We start from the raw sequence: 19,113 nt of genomic DNA on the forward strand, positions 1-19,113 counted from the left end.
TGCAGGCTGCAGAGGGTGTCAGCTAGGCTGCCGGAAAGCAATCCTGCCTCTCTAAGCTACCCAGAGAGGACCCTGGCCTCAATATACCTGAGAAGCTGCCGTTTACCCACATTAGATTGCTGTCAACCTGTTTGTGAGAGGGGTGAATTCCCTCCTCTCCTATTAATTTCACTGGGGTGTTCACTTTAATGCTTAGTAATGCCGCTGTAAGTGTTGGTGTAATTTCACTGGTAGTGTAATCGCGAGTTAACTTCGTGGCTGATCTCTTCAACAGATGGAAGCAGGGTGGGGGTGGTGATGAAACCCACAGGAAATGGGTGCTGCTGGAGGAAAATGCAGATGGAAAAAAAGGAGACACATAAGAACAGGGAAAGGGGAGAGAAGGAGATCAAGGAAGCAGGGGGCATAAGAAGCATACGGCAGAGAGAGGATGCTCAGAATGACCACTTCTTTACCTTTAGAGAAAAGGGAATGCAATTAAAAAGAGTATGAAGAATTTGATGTATTACAGAAACCCAATACTTTAACTGACATGTACAGAAATAAACAATATGATGGTCAGGTTCTTTGGGACCTGAAATTCTTGCATTCAAGTCCCTGCTCCTTGTCAAACCCTTAGGCCATAATTAAGGAGCCTACATTTTATTTATGCTGTGGGCCTCATTTCCTACAGCCTCCGTGCTCCTGAGACAGCCAGTGACAAACTCCAGGTACAGGACTCAGGCAGAACACGCAGTCTCAGTACAGCCCTTCCACATAATTTTCATCAAATCTTTCAGGATCTGCTTCACAGAAATGTTTCTATACCTCATCTCAACTGATTCCTTGAGCCTTGGCACCTGAGCAATCCAGGTTGTGATGCTCTCAGTGATACTGTGAGGATAAAGGATGGGCACCAAGGAAAGGGCTTGACAAACCAGGCCCAACACCAAGCACATGTGGGTGTTGTGTCACCAGGACCCAAGCAAACCTCTCCACAGGAGGTGGTTCTGCTCCGCACAGACGCACCAGCACTCTGCTCCACTCCAGATTGGAGGGTGCGACACGCATGCACCCCAAGCGGTGCTGTGCCGCTTTTATCCAAAATGTAGAGCAGGAGACAAATTTTTTTGGTCAAGAACTTGTCTGCAGTGATTCACACTTCTGGAACTGCAAAGAAGTTGGGATCATCAGAGCAACCCTTAAAACAGAACTGAAGGGAGCATGGGGAGGAGTAAAACTGCTTGAAGCCATCTTGATGCCTCATTGATCTGCGTTGAGCACAGCCTGCCCTTAGGTGGGGATTTGCTCCTAGTTCATGTCATGGAGGGACGAGGAGGCATGCATAGCAATAACCTTGGCGTTTATTGCTTTCTCTGAAATGTATTTTATTCATCTAGGTATATATTACATGTTGAAAACATGTTATCAGAGTTTGAAAAGACAATAGTTTTGATGTACTTGATTTGTGGTCTATAAATACGCTTAAGCAGAAAGGAGGCCTAAAAACCTAATGTGTCACCAAATAGTAACTGCAGATTTTGACACTGAAGGCCAAATTTAAGTATATGGTGGTGTTTTCTGTATTCCCTATGGCCACAGAGTGAGGTAGAGAGGACAAGAGGCACTGGGCATGATGAAGGGGTCTCTGATTATTTTAAAGAACCAGATCTTGTTCTGTTTCTTTTTCCTTTGCTCCTGAATTTGGTGGACACAAGATTAGCTCCGAGTAGAGAGCAGGCCCAAGAATTGCTATTCATATTCAGAGGGAAGAAGTCACAGACTTCTTGTTAAGAGTTTGTGCGTGCCAGTCCCCTCCCAAGCACATCCTATTTTTATGGCCTATAAACCAAAAAGACTGTGAAGAGCAGAGTGAAACCTCCTTAGCATGTAGTGAGAGGCATTGCTCTAGTTTGTAAAGTGCTGAGTAGATAGGTAGAAAATACTATTTAAGTACTGTATAACTATCAACTGATTCTTGCAGTAGATATGGAAGTAAGTAATTTTTATTGTAACCTGATAGGCAATTCGTAGTCAAACCTAGGTCAGAAAACTCAGACGTGGGCACCCAAAGTTTAGTAATGTATTTATGGTCCCAAAGTAAGCGTTGTGGGTTTCAGAGAGGACAGGTAGGCCTGCTTTCACTGAACTCAGCAACACCACAGCTCTTTGCTCAATTACCTGCTGGTTTTAAACACACTATATGCCTCTGAAAATACATTTGCAAGTTTGAAACTGTCGTCTGGAGCCATTTGCCCAAATCCGCCTTGGAGAAACCCCTGATAAGATGCATTCGGGCAAACGTGTTTTCGGCTCGGAGGCAGCGTCCATCTGTCCCCAGGCACAAGCGCAGCCTGTGCCGGGTTCCCCACAGGGGATGTGCTCTTCCAAACAACGCTACCAGCGACGAGGCACCTCCGGCCTGCGGCTCGCGATGGGAATGCTGCGGGCCCGCGCGGGATGCGGAGCCGGTGTCACTTACAGCCCTGCGGGTGAGGCTTTGCCGGAGCGCAGCGCTCTCGGCGGTACGTTCTCAGGTGCGCTCCGGGGGGTACCGAACGCACCCAGGGCGGCTGCGGGAGGAGGTGGATGGAGGGGGTCGGGGGGAAGGCCGCGTTGCCTCGCTCCGGGGCCCGCCCTGCTTCTCCCCCTCTCTCTCTCCACGGGCCCTCTGCCGCGGCCGCTGCCCGCCTGGCACCCCCGGCGGCGGGGTGCGAGAAGCGGGGCGCGGGGCGGGCAGAGCGGCGGCGCCGCACGGGCCGCGCCGGGCCGGGCCTCGCGCACTGCGGGCGGGGGGAGGGGGAAGCGCTTCGCAGCGCAGACTGTGCATGTCCAAGTGACGCATTGCAGGTACGAATCCACCAATCAGCGCCCTCCTTCTGAGGGCTCTGCACTCATCGGTATTTTTTTCTAAGATCCTCTTCCGCATGGAAAAATAGTCCCTCAGCGTGACCTCTCTGGCACATCCCCCCCCACACCCCACCTCCATTTTACAAGTGCAGCGCCCCCCTTTCCCGCACCTCGCCCCTTCCTGCGCCGGGCCCGGGGGTTTGGGGGCAGGAAGGGGACGCGCTTTGGGGTGCGGGAGGGGGTCGTGCCCAGAAGAGCGCGAACAGCCGGGACTTCTTTCTCAGCTCCGTTCCCTGACGGGGAAAAGAGGAGGGGGGAGGGAGCGGCGCGGAGCGATCCGGGCGGGCTGTGAGGAGGTTTATGAGGCACTGCTGGCGGGCAGGCAGGGCTCAGTGTGAGGCGAGCCGTTGAGCGGGCTGGTCGCTGGTGCGCTCTGTGCAGCCGTTAGCTTCTACCACACCCCACAGCCAGGCCGGGCCACCATGGTGAGTCCCTAGGCATGGGGGCGCGGCAGGGCTTTGCGGGTGCTGGTCCGGTGCTCGGTGTGTGGGGCGGCGGGGAGGGAAGTGCGAGTGCTTGTGGCTGAGGGGTGGGGGGAAGGAGAGGGATAAGTGGTTCGGTCGGTGCGGGGTGAGGTAGCCTGTAGAATGGAGCGGGGGGGGGGGGGGGGCGGGTAGGGGCGAAGGCGTCCCTTGCTGCGGCCGCTGGGCTCAGCGCGGGCGGGCTGGGGCGGAGGATCCCGCTCGAAGGCGCCGTGCGCGTTGGAAGAAGCGGTGGTGGTGGTGGACGGATCTCGCCGGGGTCCCTTTCCCGCCCAGGGGCGTTGGTGCGGATTCAAAATTCAAACTGCCACTCGGTCCGAGCGCCATGACGCTTTGTCGGGGCGTGTGTCGGTTAAGGGCGGGGGGAGCGGCAGATAACGGTTCCTCCTGGGAGGAGACCCGCGAGGGGGGGAAGAAGCCTGCCACGATGGCACCAGCTCCACTTTCTTATCGCTTCCTCTTCCCCCTTTCCTTCCCCCGGCAAGCCGGCATGTGCGGCTGAATGGGGCTGGGGAGCCAGCGGCGCGGCAACGACTGCTGCGAGCGCCTAAGATGTCTGGCTCGCTAGCGAGGTGTGTTGCGCCTGGTAATAATGCAATGCGGAGCCCTGCAGTTTCTGAGCAGCATGATGATGAGGGGCAGGCTGCCTCACTGCACCATCTCCCTCCTTGCTAGACCTGTTGTCAGCTCACGTTGGAGCCGCTTTCCCCTGCCGATTTCATGATAACGCCTTGCTGTCGGTGGCTCTGTTGAACAAGGAATTATGGGGTTTTTTTAAACAGTTTTGGCTTCCCGTTTTGGGCATTGCGGTGGACATTTTCTTGGTCAAGCACAATTTATTTTTCATAGCAATACGTTTGTTTAGGATTTGAATCAACTGTCGAAATAGAACACATTTGGTGGAATTGGAGAGTTGTTTCAAATTCGGTCTAAAGGATATGAGTTTAGCAGGTTTTTTAGTTAAAACGTGGATACCGAAACACGTACAAAAAGGAAGAATTCTGTCGCAAAAGCAACATCAATGACTAATTATTTACTCTCTGCATTAAGAGAAGATGCAGTAGAGTAGAACTGCCTTTCATTCATTACGTGGGAATGTATGTATGCTTTTAAGGAATCAGATCACTGTCAACTTGCTGTGTGTGATGTAAACGGTGGGTGCTTAAAAATTAAGTGCGGGTTTTTTTTTAAGTGCTCTCTCTGGGCAAAGAAATAAGGTGAACAGAAGCCTGAATCTGTTCTTTTGCCTGAATTGTGAACCTGGACAGCAAGCTGTCTGTAGAGGAAAAAAAAGTGAATCTAGCAGTAAAAGGCTCTTACTGCATTTAATTATCATCTGTACAGAACCAAAAATGGAGTATCTTCAAGCAAGGTCTATATAAAAAAATGGGTGTGTCCAGGAGGCACAGTGACACTTTGACTGCGGTTATAGTTCATCCTGGCAGACCAGACTGGCTAAACCTGTGAATATATGTTGTCCAATACTGCCTATGCTAGATAAAGCATGATAATTTTCTCCCAGAATAAGCTAACCTACTATTCTAGCCCTTATATGCTAGTCTGTCTAGTTCTTGTTCTTCAGTTAATCTTGGCAGAATAGAACTTTCCATTCAGATCTAACACCTGTGAAGTGTACTAAAATGCCATGTTTTGGAGGGGAGCAGTGTTGTCTGTTCTGTGATGTGCTGATAGCTCTCTATCAGGCAGTGTTAGTCAGCTCTCTTGAGGATCTTCCAAACTGATTACAGCATAGCAGCTACGACTGTAATGGAACACTACCTCTAGAGGCTGCATGTGCCACTGAAACTGCTGCAGCACAACAGCTCCCCTTCTTTCCTAGCAGGCTCAGATTCTTTGTCAGGCCCTCAACGCAATCCGGGGGTGGGGGGATGGGAGCCACTGCAGTGAAAATGAAAGTGCTGCAATATGAGTTGGAGAATGCCATGTCAAAGCTGTGATGGGTTTCCTGCCTTTGTAAGAGGAGGTTTTCAGGTGGATCTTGGCTGTAGTAAGGGGCATGTCAGAACTCCAGCATAAGGCATGTTCCAGTTGTGATTTGACTATTTGTTTCTGAAGTTGGTTGCATCACAGGAGTTGTGCGTACTGCCACATATATGGTGCATGAGTGTCTAGCTTAAGCTCAGGACAAAGAACTCCAGGAGTCCCCTGTAGGAAGTCCCCAGTGGCATGGATCTGGGCTGATAGCCCTCCACCTGAGTGGCATGGGAGGGAGTGATCTGGCAGCCTTGCTGGCTCCGCCTTTTACTGCTGTTGCGCAGCAGTCCCTGCAGAGCCTAGCACTGCAGAGTACAGATGGTGTTTGTTCAACCTTGCCCCACCTCTTAGCTTATCTTTCAACTGCCCTATACCTGTGGCTTCTAATAAGCCGTGTGTTCTCAAGCACTGTACCTCTTACAGGTACTGGCTAAGCTTATCCAAATTTATGGTTAGTGGCTATAGGATGTTTTAAGTTGCTGGAAGTTAGGAAGAGTTCAGGAACACCTAATATCTTAAACACTGCTTAATGTCGTTTCTTTATATAAAATGGTATGTGACTCAACTTGGTAACCCATAAGCATTGACCTAAGTAAACTTGGTTCTTGCTACTTAAATCTGATATGCAGCTTTCTGTGGATATAAATACCCTACAGAAATGTAGCACATAATTCTCCTCACTCAAGCAATAAAAATGTAAATAACATGCAAAGGTATGAGTCTGTCTGTGCTAATGATACACTCCAGATGAGCAAAAATCTGCTAGGCTTCTGTTAAGTGACTAGCAGAATGCTTCCATCTCAGACTAATGTTGAGTTGGTGATGTTCTCAGCAGTGTTGCTGCCACCCTAGACTATCTCAGGTTTTTTAAACCAGTGTTGAACCTGTATGGGAATACTTCCTACAGCTACTGGAATTGGAACAAGTGGAGTCTATAGCTGCAAATACCCATTGGCTGCTCCTTTTAGAAGTTACTCAGTACTGTGGTCTTGATTCTTAGGTGAGCCATGAACAGTCTGAGAAGTCCCCGATCGTAGCCTTTACCTTGAGCTGTTGCCATATTGTATGCATGGTACTGTGCAAGAGTAGTTCATCTCTTGTATGGTTTCTTGAGCAGCTTGGTTTGCTTCTGTTGCAGGAAGAATAACCAGGAGGTGGTAATGTCTAAGTTGGTATGCAATATAGAAATGTAATTCAAATTGTGAAAAAAGCAGGTGGTGTATATACATTTTTTGAAGTATTTCATTGGCAGATGTCTAATGTGTATAGAGACCTTGGTGGGCACAGCTAATAACTGAAAATGTTTCTGACGTCAATATTGAAGTAATCATAAAAAGGTGTTCTTGAAGTAAATCACAATGGGAATAAAACTAAAAAAGTGGTGTTGCACTTCAGCAGTAAGTGTCTCTCTTCTGTATTTTTTAAAGTGGTTGGTTTTGACTCTTCCGTGGAGTACTGTGGGGTAAACAGCTCAAGGAGCTTCCTTGAAGAATATCTATGGCCTGGTCACTGCAACTGAACTGAAGCTATCCAGAATTTGAAGGATCTGCTGACTTGAAAGCCTAGGGAAAATATTTTTACAGTCCTCAAACACCTTTGTGCTCTTTTAAGAGTGAAGTCCATCTTGGGTTTGGCCTTGAAGACAGAGGTTTTTTTTATTGCCATCAAATCCAGTTGATTTAAAACTGTTCAGTGATAAAGCAAAATGAGGTATAAACAAGGGGTTACCTAACTGATAAAGCAGTTACATGTCTTGCACCACTGAAGCTTTCTCTAGTGACCCTGTAAACTACCTTATGCTACTTGAATCAATAGACAATGCTCTGAAGAAAGTCTAGGCATCCATATGACAAATGCATTGAAATTAACAGTTTGGGCTGAAGCTGCTGGTACTGATTGTATAGACTGTTTTTTATGGTCAGGTCTTGGACAGGAAGCTTCAATTAATCAAGGGATGATTTAAGTTTAGAGAAGAGTACATTTTTCTAATTGTAACATTGTAATTTAGCAGAAGAGACTAGTCAGCCTAGAATTTGGGATTTAGGGGTTACTGTTGTGTTACTTAATGTTAAACACTTGGTCTAAAACTGAGGCTTACCAAAGTACAACTACTAGGCTGCTGTGTTAATGAGTTTAAAGCCTGTATAGTGGGACTTGGTGCCTTGAGTTTGCTAGTGTTGCTTGGTACACATGGTAATCCGTTATTTGGGTGTATGAGATATTGCAGGGTCAGGAAACAAGGACAGGCTGCCAGTTCTTACTTGGCAAGCAAACATGACTTTTGAGCTGTGCTTGTTAGAACTATTTCAGAATGCTACAGATAAGTCCTGAAGAGCAGCTACCATATTCAGAAGTCTGTGCCTTATTTTGCCTTGAACTTTTGCTACAACTATAATGATACTCTCTTTCGTTGCAGGCTGATCAACTGACAGAAGAGCAGATTGCAGGTGAGGTTTTTATGTGCTGTGTTGATACTCCTACTTGACCTGGCACACATCTTAATCCAGTGACAGTCTGTGTTACACAAGATATTTAGCTTTCTTAGGAACTGAAGAAGTATTGTGGAATGTTTTCATTTGTCACTTAAGTTTTAAAGGCCTATCTACTGCAAAAGCGCCATGGATTCAATGAATCTGAAGACTTGTTTTCTAGACTAGTTACACATCCTCACAGATTTACTAGCTAGTAGACTTGGGGGGGACTCTGTAGTTGTTCCCTTGTGGGCCTTTTTGCGTGTGGGTTGTTCCCCCCCCCCATGACTGCAGAATTGTCCCAAGTGCAACCTGAAAGGGGTGGGGGGAGGGGTAGGGAACAGTCTCTAGTGAAGACTTGGAATCTGAAGTGCTCTTCTAGCAGAAGGCAAAAATAATTTACTTTGCGGTCTCCTGTCAGCAGACATGTTTCAGTGTGGCTGTTTTTGATGACAGCAGAGACTGGCTTCTTGATATTCCATATTTGGAACTGTACTGTGTACTTGGACGCAAGTGTTCTGTGCACTGTTCTGATGGTCTGGCACTTGCTTTGAAATGCTTGAATAAATATGCATATCTTGCGTCTTAGTATTGGCCCCTTAACAATCATTTATGTATGTGCACTGACAACTGTCTGCTAGTGGCTAAAATTTGATTGTTGTGTCTCCTACTCATGCAGGCTGCACAAACTAGTATCTGTCACTGCTCTCTGAAGACTGATTTCAACTTCATTAATTGATGTGACTTAAAGCTGGTAATGCAGAATTCGGCCTTGCCATGGACATTCAAAAACTTCAGGGTTTTTGACCTGACAAGTGTGTAGCGTTAATATTAGAAAGTCTTGGTGTGAATAACAGTCATGTGAAATGATTTTAGAGGGAATTAGGGTTCTGCTAATCTAATAGTACCAGGTCAAGCATATGAATAACAGCCTCTAAGAGGTGGTGTTATTTAACTATGGTGTAACTCTTGAAGACACTGTATTAAACAGAAGTGTCATAATGAGCTAGTTTGTTTTCAACATAATTGCCAAATTTGAAGTGTAAGAACATTCTTCTGTAGCTCTTAGACTTCAGAAGCTTGCTTTAATTCATAAGAGACTAATTATGGTTTTGTGGAAGGTCCTTAGTCTATTTACTTGTTGCCATGGTACTGACTTATGAGTAAGCACAAGCCAAATCTAGTTCAACTCAAGATTTTTTTTCTCGAAGTGGCCTACATATCTTAAGGGGTTTGCGATCAGTTCAGTTAGGGCAGGCTTTATCAACTGTCACTGCTGTCTTTTCAGTAATGGTTCAGTTCAGTTAGTAACTGTAGAAGCTTTATTAGTTGATGTAGCTGATTATGGAATATAAACAGGAAGCTTATTAACACTACCTTGGGATTAGTGCAACTGTTAGCTATTCAGGCATGATGGAACATTTTTCAGAGCCAAAAGTGAGTATTGATAAGCTTGTCATACTGGAATAGAGGCTTTTCATCTGTGTGAAAAGAGTGTAACTTTGTATCCAGTGTAAAATGGCCTGCCACTTTCAGTTTGACTGTGGTATTTCATGAAGCAAGTGTGTTTGCAGGTAGAAACCATAAGCCTCTGATACGAAGACATAAACTGGCCTGTTGGAGAACCACCCTGAGTACTGCTTAGGAAGGGTTGCAGGTGGCTAAGCAGTCTGCTTAGTTCAGCTGTTGAAGGTCAATGTCTTGTAGGGGAAAACTGTCATAGGTACAGATTGTGTGTTTTACAGAGACTGTGGTTTTATAAGCTTGAGCCTCCTTACTGTTCCATTTTAGCTTAGCTGAAGATACCTAGGTTTTGAGTTAAAGGGGGGGGGTTACGAAAATGGTGCTGCAAGGTAGAGACAACATTCCCTTTTGTAAATAATAGGCCAAAATAATAAAAGCAGCTGCTTCTATGCTTAAAACAACCTCTGAAGCAGCAGAATTACAGCTGTTTAAGGTTCCAGATGTTCTTATATCCTTTGGAATTCATTGGTCATATAAGACAGAAGCTCCCTGTCTTTATAGGTAGGGGTGAAAGACTTCTCAGGTTTTGTTCATAGGAAAGACTGTTTTTGAAAGCTAGTGTCAATGCTAGCTGCAACCTCATCCAGTAAGAATTGAAGCTGCCAAGTTAAATGGGTATCCCTTTAGTTAAGTGTTGTATTAGAAAAACTATGTAGGTCAGAACCACTTGATGTGGGTGGTTGGAGGGGTTTGACTCTAAAGATGATTTGTCCCAAAACAGCTGGTCTGGTGCTCTATACTCCTTCCCCTAGACCTCAAAGGTCTAAATGGGCACTGAACAAGTAGGCCTATGTATGGTGTTTGTTCTGTCTTAGCGTGTTGTGGTTCTCAGTTGGGAATCTGACCACAAGAGTTACTTAGAATTTATTTCATAGTAGAAATAGTCATGTTCAAGTGTTGAGCTCCTGGTAGCTGTGAAGAGAACAATTGACATTCTCCTATAAAAGTTCCAGACATAGCTGGCTAAACTGTGTGAGGGTGGGAATGGTAGTTCTAGTTCACTGAACATATTAGGTCACTGAAGACTGCCACTTCATCTGGAAAGGTGATGTGGCACAGACATGCCTCAGGAGCTATTGTTAAATAGAACATTTTGAGCTAGGGTGTTAGAGTTCACATTCTGTTGGACCAGCCTTTCTTTTGTGGAGCCTAGAAGTAGTTCTTTCTCAGTGCAGTGCAATTCTCAGAAGGAACGCTGGAGCCTTGTGGGCTGGCCTGGAGATGAGTGTTTTCTGCCAGCACTGTCCTTGTGTTTCTGGCAGGTTAGCCTTATCTAGGATACAAGAAGAATTTTCATTTGGCAGCTTGCTATGGAGGAGTGTTGAATAGAGGGAGGATTGCTTAAATGCTACACGGAGTGATAAGATGTTTAAGTGTGGGAGGTGTGACTTATAATCTTATGTTGCAGAAGCCAGAACCAAGTTGCTCACTAAGCTTCAGTATTTCATAGCTGCCTTCACTGGCCATTGCTGCGAATCCTTCAGAGCCATGTTAGGTCATTCTAGTCTAAACTCTGTCTGCATGCGTTGTTACGCCTTTCTTCTGATTACTGGAGGTGGTTCCTAGATGTGGTTAAAGAGGTATTTTAATTGTCTTCATAACTCAATTCAGCGTTTCAATCAGGAGTATGCTGTTGGTCTTTGACTTGCTTTACTGTCTTTATGGTTATTTCTCAGCCTAATGCATCTTTGAGTGAAAGGTGAAGAGTTGTCCTTTGAGTAGATCATCTCTATAGAGTTCAGGATATACCACTGAATGGCCCACATTGTAGAAAGCAAGTCTTTGGATTTTGCATAAAAATTGTTACTTTTTCTAAGTAGGGTCATTGCAGTACTGTGAAGTCAACTTTGTGTTAGTAACAGCTGATCTTCAAGTAGGATGAAGTGGTTAACAGCTAAACATTTAGAATTATGCTTTAGTATCTGACTCTCGATAAAGACTTGGTGCTCCCCTTGTGAGGTCCGTCTGTGATAGACTACAAACTTCTCTACTAGGCTTGACCTAAAAGTCTTTTCTTCCTTGGTGTAAAGCTTTACTTCTGCTAAACCTATTTGTTGCCTGTGAGCTAACTGAAACTAGCCCCAAAGACTGTTTTGGAAGCTAGTGTAGGCACAGGTTATAGCTGCCTGTTTGGGTAAGCCTGTTTCTGCTTTGTGATTGTACAATACTGGCTTGAAACTATTTAATCTCGTCCTGTGGTAGCCTTGCTCTGATTCTTATGTGCTAAACAGTGGGAGTTGGCTTTTGGAACACTTCAGGCTGTTAGATGTAGAAGAGTGTTTGTTTTGGGTTTTTTTTTCCTGGATGGGACTCAACCATGGCTCTGGTATTACAGCTGCATTCATGAACTATGAAAAGTGTATTTTTGTAGTTGCATTTTTAACACTTGCCAGCTTGTACTCACCTCGAGTGTTTCAGAGTATGAAATGGATGAAGTAAGACTTCATGCAGTTCGTGTGAAAACACAACTTTTACTGTGACTAATCCTGGTCAGGGAAACCCACCATCTGGAAAGCTGACTGCTTGTAAACTTGAAAAATTGATTCTTGGAAGTATTTTTGATGCAGGAGTACCCTTGAGCTAGCAAGTTCTCCAGAGGCATGATCTCTCTCAGGTAGCTTGAAAGCCGTAAAAGGATCTGAACTATACAAGAGAATAGCTAAGTTTTTCATGTTTAACTTGTGTATGAGCTATTACAGTCCAGTGAGCTAGTATAAGGTTTGTGGCCAAAGACAAACAGATGGCATGGATTAAAACCAACTCCCTTTTTTGGACTGGACAATTAAACATGTTATGCTTGTATTAATATTGCTGGCTACAATACAGCCATTGTAGGGGGTTAAAAGGTAGCAGGGAAATGCAGTTAAGCAGTCTTATGACAGTTTTTGAGTAGTTCCATGAAGGCTGTTTCAGGATACAGAAGGACTGAAGTAATTTTCTAAGCAGCCTTTCAGAAACTAAGATGCCAGTGGCTTTCCTCCTTGAACAACTGACTGGAGTTGTGTACAAACAGGCTGAAAAACTGCAGAAATGGATTGAGAGAGAAGGCTGGAAGAAGTTCCTTTTTAGCTAGCTATGGCCAAATGTTAATACCTATGGTGCAGGTCTTGCAGCTTCATGTAGTATATGTTGTTCAGATTTTTCAAGTCCAGCAGAACAGAGTTATAATGAGAAATTGGTTTTAGTTGGGTCTGATTATAGCTTTTCCCATTGATTTATCTTTATTAGTAACAGAAATGCTAGTAACCTGTAGCAGTTGTATTTTGAGTACCACTTTTCAGCTTTCTCAAAGTAATTTCTTGTTTTCTTGTGAGATAAACAGTTCCTACCAAGGATATGGATCATTCTAGTTGTGGATAGCTATTCCTTTCAGCTTTGTATTAGGGATCCTTGTTTGAGATGAATCTGGGTGCTTGTGAAATGGATGAACTTCCATCTTAGGTCAAAATTTGGTGTGGTTAACTGGCAGGTTGTTTTCCAGGTGCTGGTGCTTCCATATTGGCATTACAATTTTAACCAGACTGAGCAGTATATCAAAATTTCCTTAAAGAATGACATTGAGTTCTGTAATTTACAAAAAATAAGCAGCAGTGGATTCTTACATGGTTAAGTAAACTAACCTTTCAAATGCTGAAGGGATTAACTCCTTTTTTGTTTGTTGTACAGAATTCAAAGAAGCTTTTTCACTATTTGACAAGGATGGTGATGGTACTATAACTACAAAGGAGTTGGGGACAGTGATGAGATCGCTTGGTCAGAACCGCCACAGAAGCAGAGCTACAGGATATGATCAATGAAGTAGATGCTGATGGTAAGATTTTACTAATAATAATGCAGTAAAGTGTCTAAAACTTGTTTTTTACTAACAAAGTAACTATCTTGCAGCAATGGCACAATTGACTTTCCAGAGTTTCTGACAATGATGCAAGAAAAATGAGGATACAGATAGTGAAGAAGAAATTAGAGAAGCGTTCCGTGTGTTTGACAAGGTACTAAAAATGTTTACCTTAAATATTTGTTATGAAGACTCAGTTCTAATGAGCTTCCTCATTGAATTGAGAGGTGTCTGCAATCCTTTGACCTAGAACCTCTAGGTTAACTAATCACCATAAAGTTCAAGTCTACTGTGGTGCTGCACCTGAAAGTCAAAGGGGTCATTGTGATAGTGGGTGCTACTATTAAGCTGCCACTTGCTACGATACTAAAATACTTGTACAAGGATGGCAGAGAAATTGTTTAAATATTTTTAAAATGGTAGTCTTTTGCAATATCAACACTTCAATATCCAGTGTCCCAACTAGGATGTTGTACATTAAAGTGGTCTCTGAAGGCCTTGTGGCTTTGTGCTGTCTGCCGTGAATCAGGTGAATGAGTTATAAGTAGCCTGTGTTCTAAGAAATAGACGCTGGAACTAGTCAGTCGCATGACTGAATAGGCATCTGTCACCTAAAAAGGCTGCAAAAGGTGCCGATTGCCTTGTCAGTGATTTAAAAAATGCTTTGGGTAGGACAGCCAGAGTAAACTGTATTGGGTAAGTTGTTTTTAAAAATGTCTTTTAAGACTAAGCTCATCAAAAATACTGAAGATATGCTTACAGCTCTCATTTGCTTTGTGCAGGTGCTAATGTCTAAAGCTGTGTTAACTTCTTAATGTCCAACTTGCTCTTCAGTATTCTTAACTTATAGTTAAGTCACTAGGCCATAGGCGAGTCTATTCTAGTCTTCCTTTTCTCTTCCCAGGATGGCAACGGTTACATTAGTGCTGCAGAACTCCGTCATGTGATGACAAATCTTGGAGAGAAGCTAACAGATGAAGAAGTTGATGAAATGATTAGGGAAGCAGACATTGATGGTGATGGTCAAGTAAACTATGAAGGTAAGGAGTTGTTAACAGATTCTTTTTGTGTAGCACTTTCCATACCAGTGATTGTGTCAATGCTGATAGCTACACTGAATTTAAATAGGGCAATGTTCAGATGAGATCTTCTCAACAGTTAGTGTTCCTTTAAGCTAATGTGTTTTAGTTTTGTACATTTTGTACCTCTAAATAGCTTTAAGCTTGAGTGCATTAATACCTTGTGCCAAAGGCAAAAAATAACTATTCAACTGTGCAGTGTAAGAAAATAACTGTCCTAAATCTACTGATGTCTGATGACCATTAGAATAAGGAAGCTAGCTGAGACGTTCACGTACTGTTCTGTTCACTAACGAATGTTGATCTGAATGTAGCAAGTAGCTCATTTTTCATTAATGCTCTTAAAATTACTAATTCAAGGGGGAAAGCTCCTAAAATACACAGGAATTTCAAGACCTTTAGAAGACTTCTTCAATGATTTCACACAAATTGGCTGCAGCAGTCGCTTATTTTCATTTCCTCCTTTCTTCCTGGTATTGAAACTTGAATGAAGTCATGCAAGCAGGAGGAGTTCTGTTAGACAATTACTTGCAGCTCAGAAGAACTACGCTTGGTTTCATTTTAACTTTCTGAACATCTTGCAGAAGGGAGCTGGGGTGTTTTCAGGGAATACATTTACTGTTCCTGAGGGGTAGGTGTGGCTTCCTTTTAAGGCCTTTCTGGTTGTGGCCTCAGGATTAGCACTCATTTGGGAGCAAAAAGCATTTTTATGAACAAGGCTGCTGCCTCATAACTGTATTTGGAAATAGCCTGTTCAGAGGCTGGTACTGCAGAGGGCAGGCATCCCTCTTGTTTCCAATTGCTCTTTTGAAACTCAAGCAACCAGTTAATTCCTCTTAGGTTTCCAGTTTCTTTTTGTTATTGTACCTGAAATTATGGTTCAGCAAGATAAGTGAAAAATCCTATTTTGCAGGATCTAAATTCCATTGTGCTGTGAATAAACAATGATTCAGTTGCTTAAAGCTGGCCAGGTGAAATAGTAACACCTGTGCTATTCTGCTTTGGAAAAAAACAGATTGAAACCACTGCAATGTCTTGGTTGTACACTTACTTAACTGATGGACACTTCAGCACAAGTTCTACTGATCTTTGTCATTCTTGGGTGTCTTCTCTGTGTCCGTAAGTCAGTGGTTAGGAGGACCCTGTAAAGCTTCATTTTTGAAAGTAAGCCTGTTCTCCAGTTGGAGGGACCAACTTTTTTTATAAAAGTGGAGGCATTTTGCCATTAAAAATAGTTTTAAGGTGTGATTGGTGGATAAGGGGACTGTCTTGAAGATGCTCTTTTGAATATAACTGAAAACACAGTATTGAAAATGTTAGCACGAGTAAGGCAGGTCACTTCTCAGATCTTGCAGTTCAGATTTTTCTCTGAATAACTCTTATGCAATTCTTTCCTTTTGCAGAGTTTGTACAAATGATGACAGCGAAGTGAAGACGTTGTACAGAATGTGTTAAATTTCTTGTACAAAATTGTTTATTTGCCTTTTCTCTGTTTGTAACTTATCTGTAAAAGGTTTTTCCCTTACTGTCAAAAGAATATGCATGTATAGTAATTAGAAGGCCATTCCTCCATGTTTTTCTCCTTTATCTTACTGTCATTGTTCTGATTTTTGGAAAATTGATCTAAGTAACAAATGTTGCATGTGGCTTACTCTGGATATTTAAGCCCTTCTGCACATCTGAAGTTAGATGGAGTTGGTTAACTGAGGGAACATCTGGGTTATCTGTTTTTAAAAAAAGTAGCTTTCTTTAGGAGATGTAGGTATGACTAGTGTTACAAGTTACATAAAGTAAGCTAGGGTTTACCATGCATTAGCAATTCCTTAGTTAAAGCGACATGCTGGTTCTAGTTCTCCAGTACATAAAGGAGCTTATTCCGCTTTCTGTGATGGAGGATAAGGACTCTTGCAGCTAACTGCAGGATAAAACCATGTGAATAGTATATATACATGTGGCTAATGCGCTGTAAAAATCATTCTCCTAGCTTGCTTCACAGTAACTTGTTTGTGGCCATACCTGTAACATGTTGTTGAAATGTGGAGTCTTAACGTTGTGGACGATTGACAGTCAACAATATGAAACTTAAGTTGCACTAATGCAAAACGGGTGATTTATCCAGGTACTCGTACACAAGTTTTTTTTGTACTGCTGGTCCTGTACCAGAAAACATTTTCTCCTCTTGTTACTATGCTTTTTAAACTTTGTTTAGCCACTTATTTTAAAAAAATCTGCTTCTGGCACGATTTGCCTCAAATCCATTCCAAGTTGTATATTTGTTTTCCAATAAAAAAATTACAATTTACCCATACTGTTTCAATGTATCCTTGAATTATTTACAGGAATTGTTCAATACCGTTGCTGCTCTGTGTTTCAGTATGTAGCAGTTTGGTTTGCTTATGCAATGGATTGGCTGTCTTAAAATAGCTTGGAAGGTGAAAACTTAGTCCTTAAACTCTGGCCCTTAATAGTATTGTTGACTTGAAGAAGCTTTCTTACTAGTAGTTTAAAATGTATTTTACAGTCTTGTGTGGAGCTCGGTGCTTCAATAAACTTACCGTAGTGACTGGCTATGCCCACTATCTGTAGACATTGTGAACTGGATGTTGACCTAGTTCAATAGTTGACCTAAAATTAAAATTCCTTGTTCAGACAACTAAACCTGTTTGCTTTCTTTTAATTATTTTGGAGTTTATTCCCTGTCAGCTGCTACATGGGGGTAACTTAGTCTCACACCTGGACTTTACTGAAACTGTCATGTTTGAGTTGCCATTCAGGATACAGTCAGCTCAAAGTACAGAAGGAGAACATTCTCTTACTGGTCAGTTAATGTGCATGATTGTGCTTCTAGTGCTGATTTTTGTCAAGGTTTATTTTCTTTTTAAGTGGAAAACAAACCTGGTTTTGACCAAGGACAAATCCAAGACCCAAAAGAATGCCAAAGGCTGTTTATGCCCCTTGCCTCTGTACTTCTGGCAAGAACTGACTGGTGTTACATAGGCTGTATGGTTATCTTGTCTGGGGATTCTGGTTGCCTTTAAGCAAAGCGTTGGCCCCTGCATCTGGTCACCCTCACTGGTCCCAGCAGAGCAGTTACCTAATGCTTTAAAACTGTTTTAATAATCTCTGAGATATTTATAATTACACGAAGATGTAAAACTAGGACAGCTGATGAACCTGAATTCAGAAACACTTGATCAAACATTTGTGGTCATTTACCTCAAAGCCCTGTTCCTTAAGAATTATAAGCAGCTCTGTTGGTTTTCAAAAGGAGGCTTGTCAAAAGTGTTTGAATTGCTGGGATCAGAATTCCTTAGAATTGTTGTTTGTGCACTGGCAATCTGATTCAGGAAGCTTATGCAGTTTAAATACTATAGCAGTTAGGGTCTGCCTTCTACAGAATGAGCGACCGAACAAACATTTGCTGTCCAGTCTTCATCCTGTGGCCTAGGAGCTAGGGGACAAGCTGTAAGTGTTTAAACTGGCTCAGGATGAGGAGAATTTTGAAGAACCATGTGAAATCCAGAGTTGCAGGAGCATTGGGAGTCTCAGAGGTAAGTAACACAGGCAAGGATCTGACAGGAATTTGTATTTGCCCATCTTGTACCTTGATTTTCAGTAGGCTGGGAATTGCACATAGACCCACAGTCTTCTGCTCCAACTCAGTATGCATGTGGAAGCATCTGGCTGGGGAGAAAGGAGAAGGTCTTCTCCACTATGAAAGCCTGCCTTAGCTGAGATAATTGCCTTTTATAAAGGAATGAGTGAAGAATGGGTGACAAGAAAGCCACCTTTATTTACTGTATTTTAGCTGCTCACTGGTGAGAGTGTCACAATGTCACTTGTTTTGTTTAGTGTGTGTGTTGCTGTTAATTAAATGAAATGCTTAAGTCAATACTGAAATCTTGTAGCTTTGTTCACATAATGTTTAACTGCAGAATGATACTTTCCAGTACTTTCTGCTGATGGAAGAATGTCTCCAAAGGTGCAGTTGGTGAAGTAGTGTGGTGGAAGTTAATGACACCAGTTACTGAACTTGAACCTTTTGACTGAGGTGCACTTGCAGGTACTTTTGCTATTGTGGAATAGGTAGTCCTTGGGTCATTCTGAGTAGGTAGGAATACTCTGTAATTGCAAGTTAAGAGCTTCTGGTAGCTTGCTAAGATACAATCCCTCATCATGTCTGTTAAATATGATGGAGGTTCTTATTCCATACTATAATAGCAAGGACAAAAACTTCTGTAGTACAACACTGCAGTAAAACACCTGGTGGTGCTGTTTTATTCTAAACTTGGGGGTGAGGTGGGAGATGTTATGCTTGAAGACTGCTGTTCCCTTAATGTATAGGCTTAGGGGGAGATCCTGTCAATGTATACAAAACCCTGATGGGAGGGAATGAAGACAGAGCCAGATTCATCTCGGTGATGCCCACTGGCAAGATGAGGCAATGGGCACATTAAAAGCTAAAAAGCTTTAACTGGCCCAGCTTGGGCAGGGAGTTGGGCTAGGAGATCTCAAGAGGTCCCTTCTGACCTATAACTGATCCGTGAAGTGAAAGTGGCCCTCCCAGCTCCATATGCTGGTCATTCCCAGTGAAGGAAGGTATGTAAGGCTACATACAGCTTGGGTGTACATACAGTGTTTGGGTGTTACCAGTCAGGATTATAGAAGACGCTGTGCCTCAAGGCTGTGAGCTGTCCTGAAAATACTGCTTCCCTAATCACTTGTAGCTGTGGAATTTTGGTGGGGGAATATACCACTGGATGAGAAGTAGTAGCTGGGTGGTCCCTTTCAGGAAGTGTTTGGTAACAGCCTGGACAATGAGTAGCAAAATGACTGTT

The 19,113-nt window shown here is 43.3% G+C and overlaps 1 protein-coding gene across 1 annotated transcript; it reads left to right on the forward strand.

The window, feature by feature from the left end:
- Positions 1 to 3,172: 3,172 nt before the first annotated feature.
- CALM2 (calmodulin 2) lies at positions 3,173 to 16,933 on the forward strand. Its single transcript, XM_030498810.1, is given in 8 exon segments — positions 3,173 to 3,314; positions 7,783 to 7,813; positions 13,028 to 13,122; positions 13,124 to 13,197; positions 13,247 to 13,285; positions 13,287 to 13,350; positions 14,101 to 14,236; positions 15,679 to 16,933. Coding segments are annotated over 8 exon segments (471 nt in total). The 5' UTR covers positions 3,173 to 3,311; the 3' UTR covers positions 15,708 to 16,933.
- Positions 16,934 to 19,113: the final 2,180 nt, after the last annotated feature.

Source organism: Strigops habroptila, chromosome 10, assembly GCF_004027225.2.
Source record: "Strigops habroptila isolate Jane chromosome 10, bStrHab1.2.pri, whole genome shotgun sequence".
Lineage (NCBI taxonomy): Eukaryota > Metazoa > Chordata > Aves > Psittaciformes > Psittacidae > Strigops > Strigops habroptila.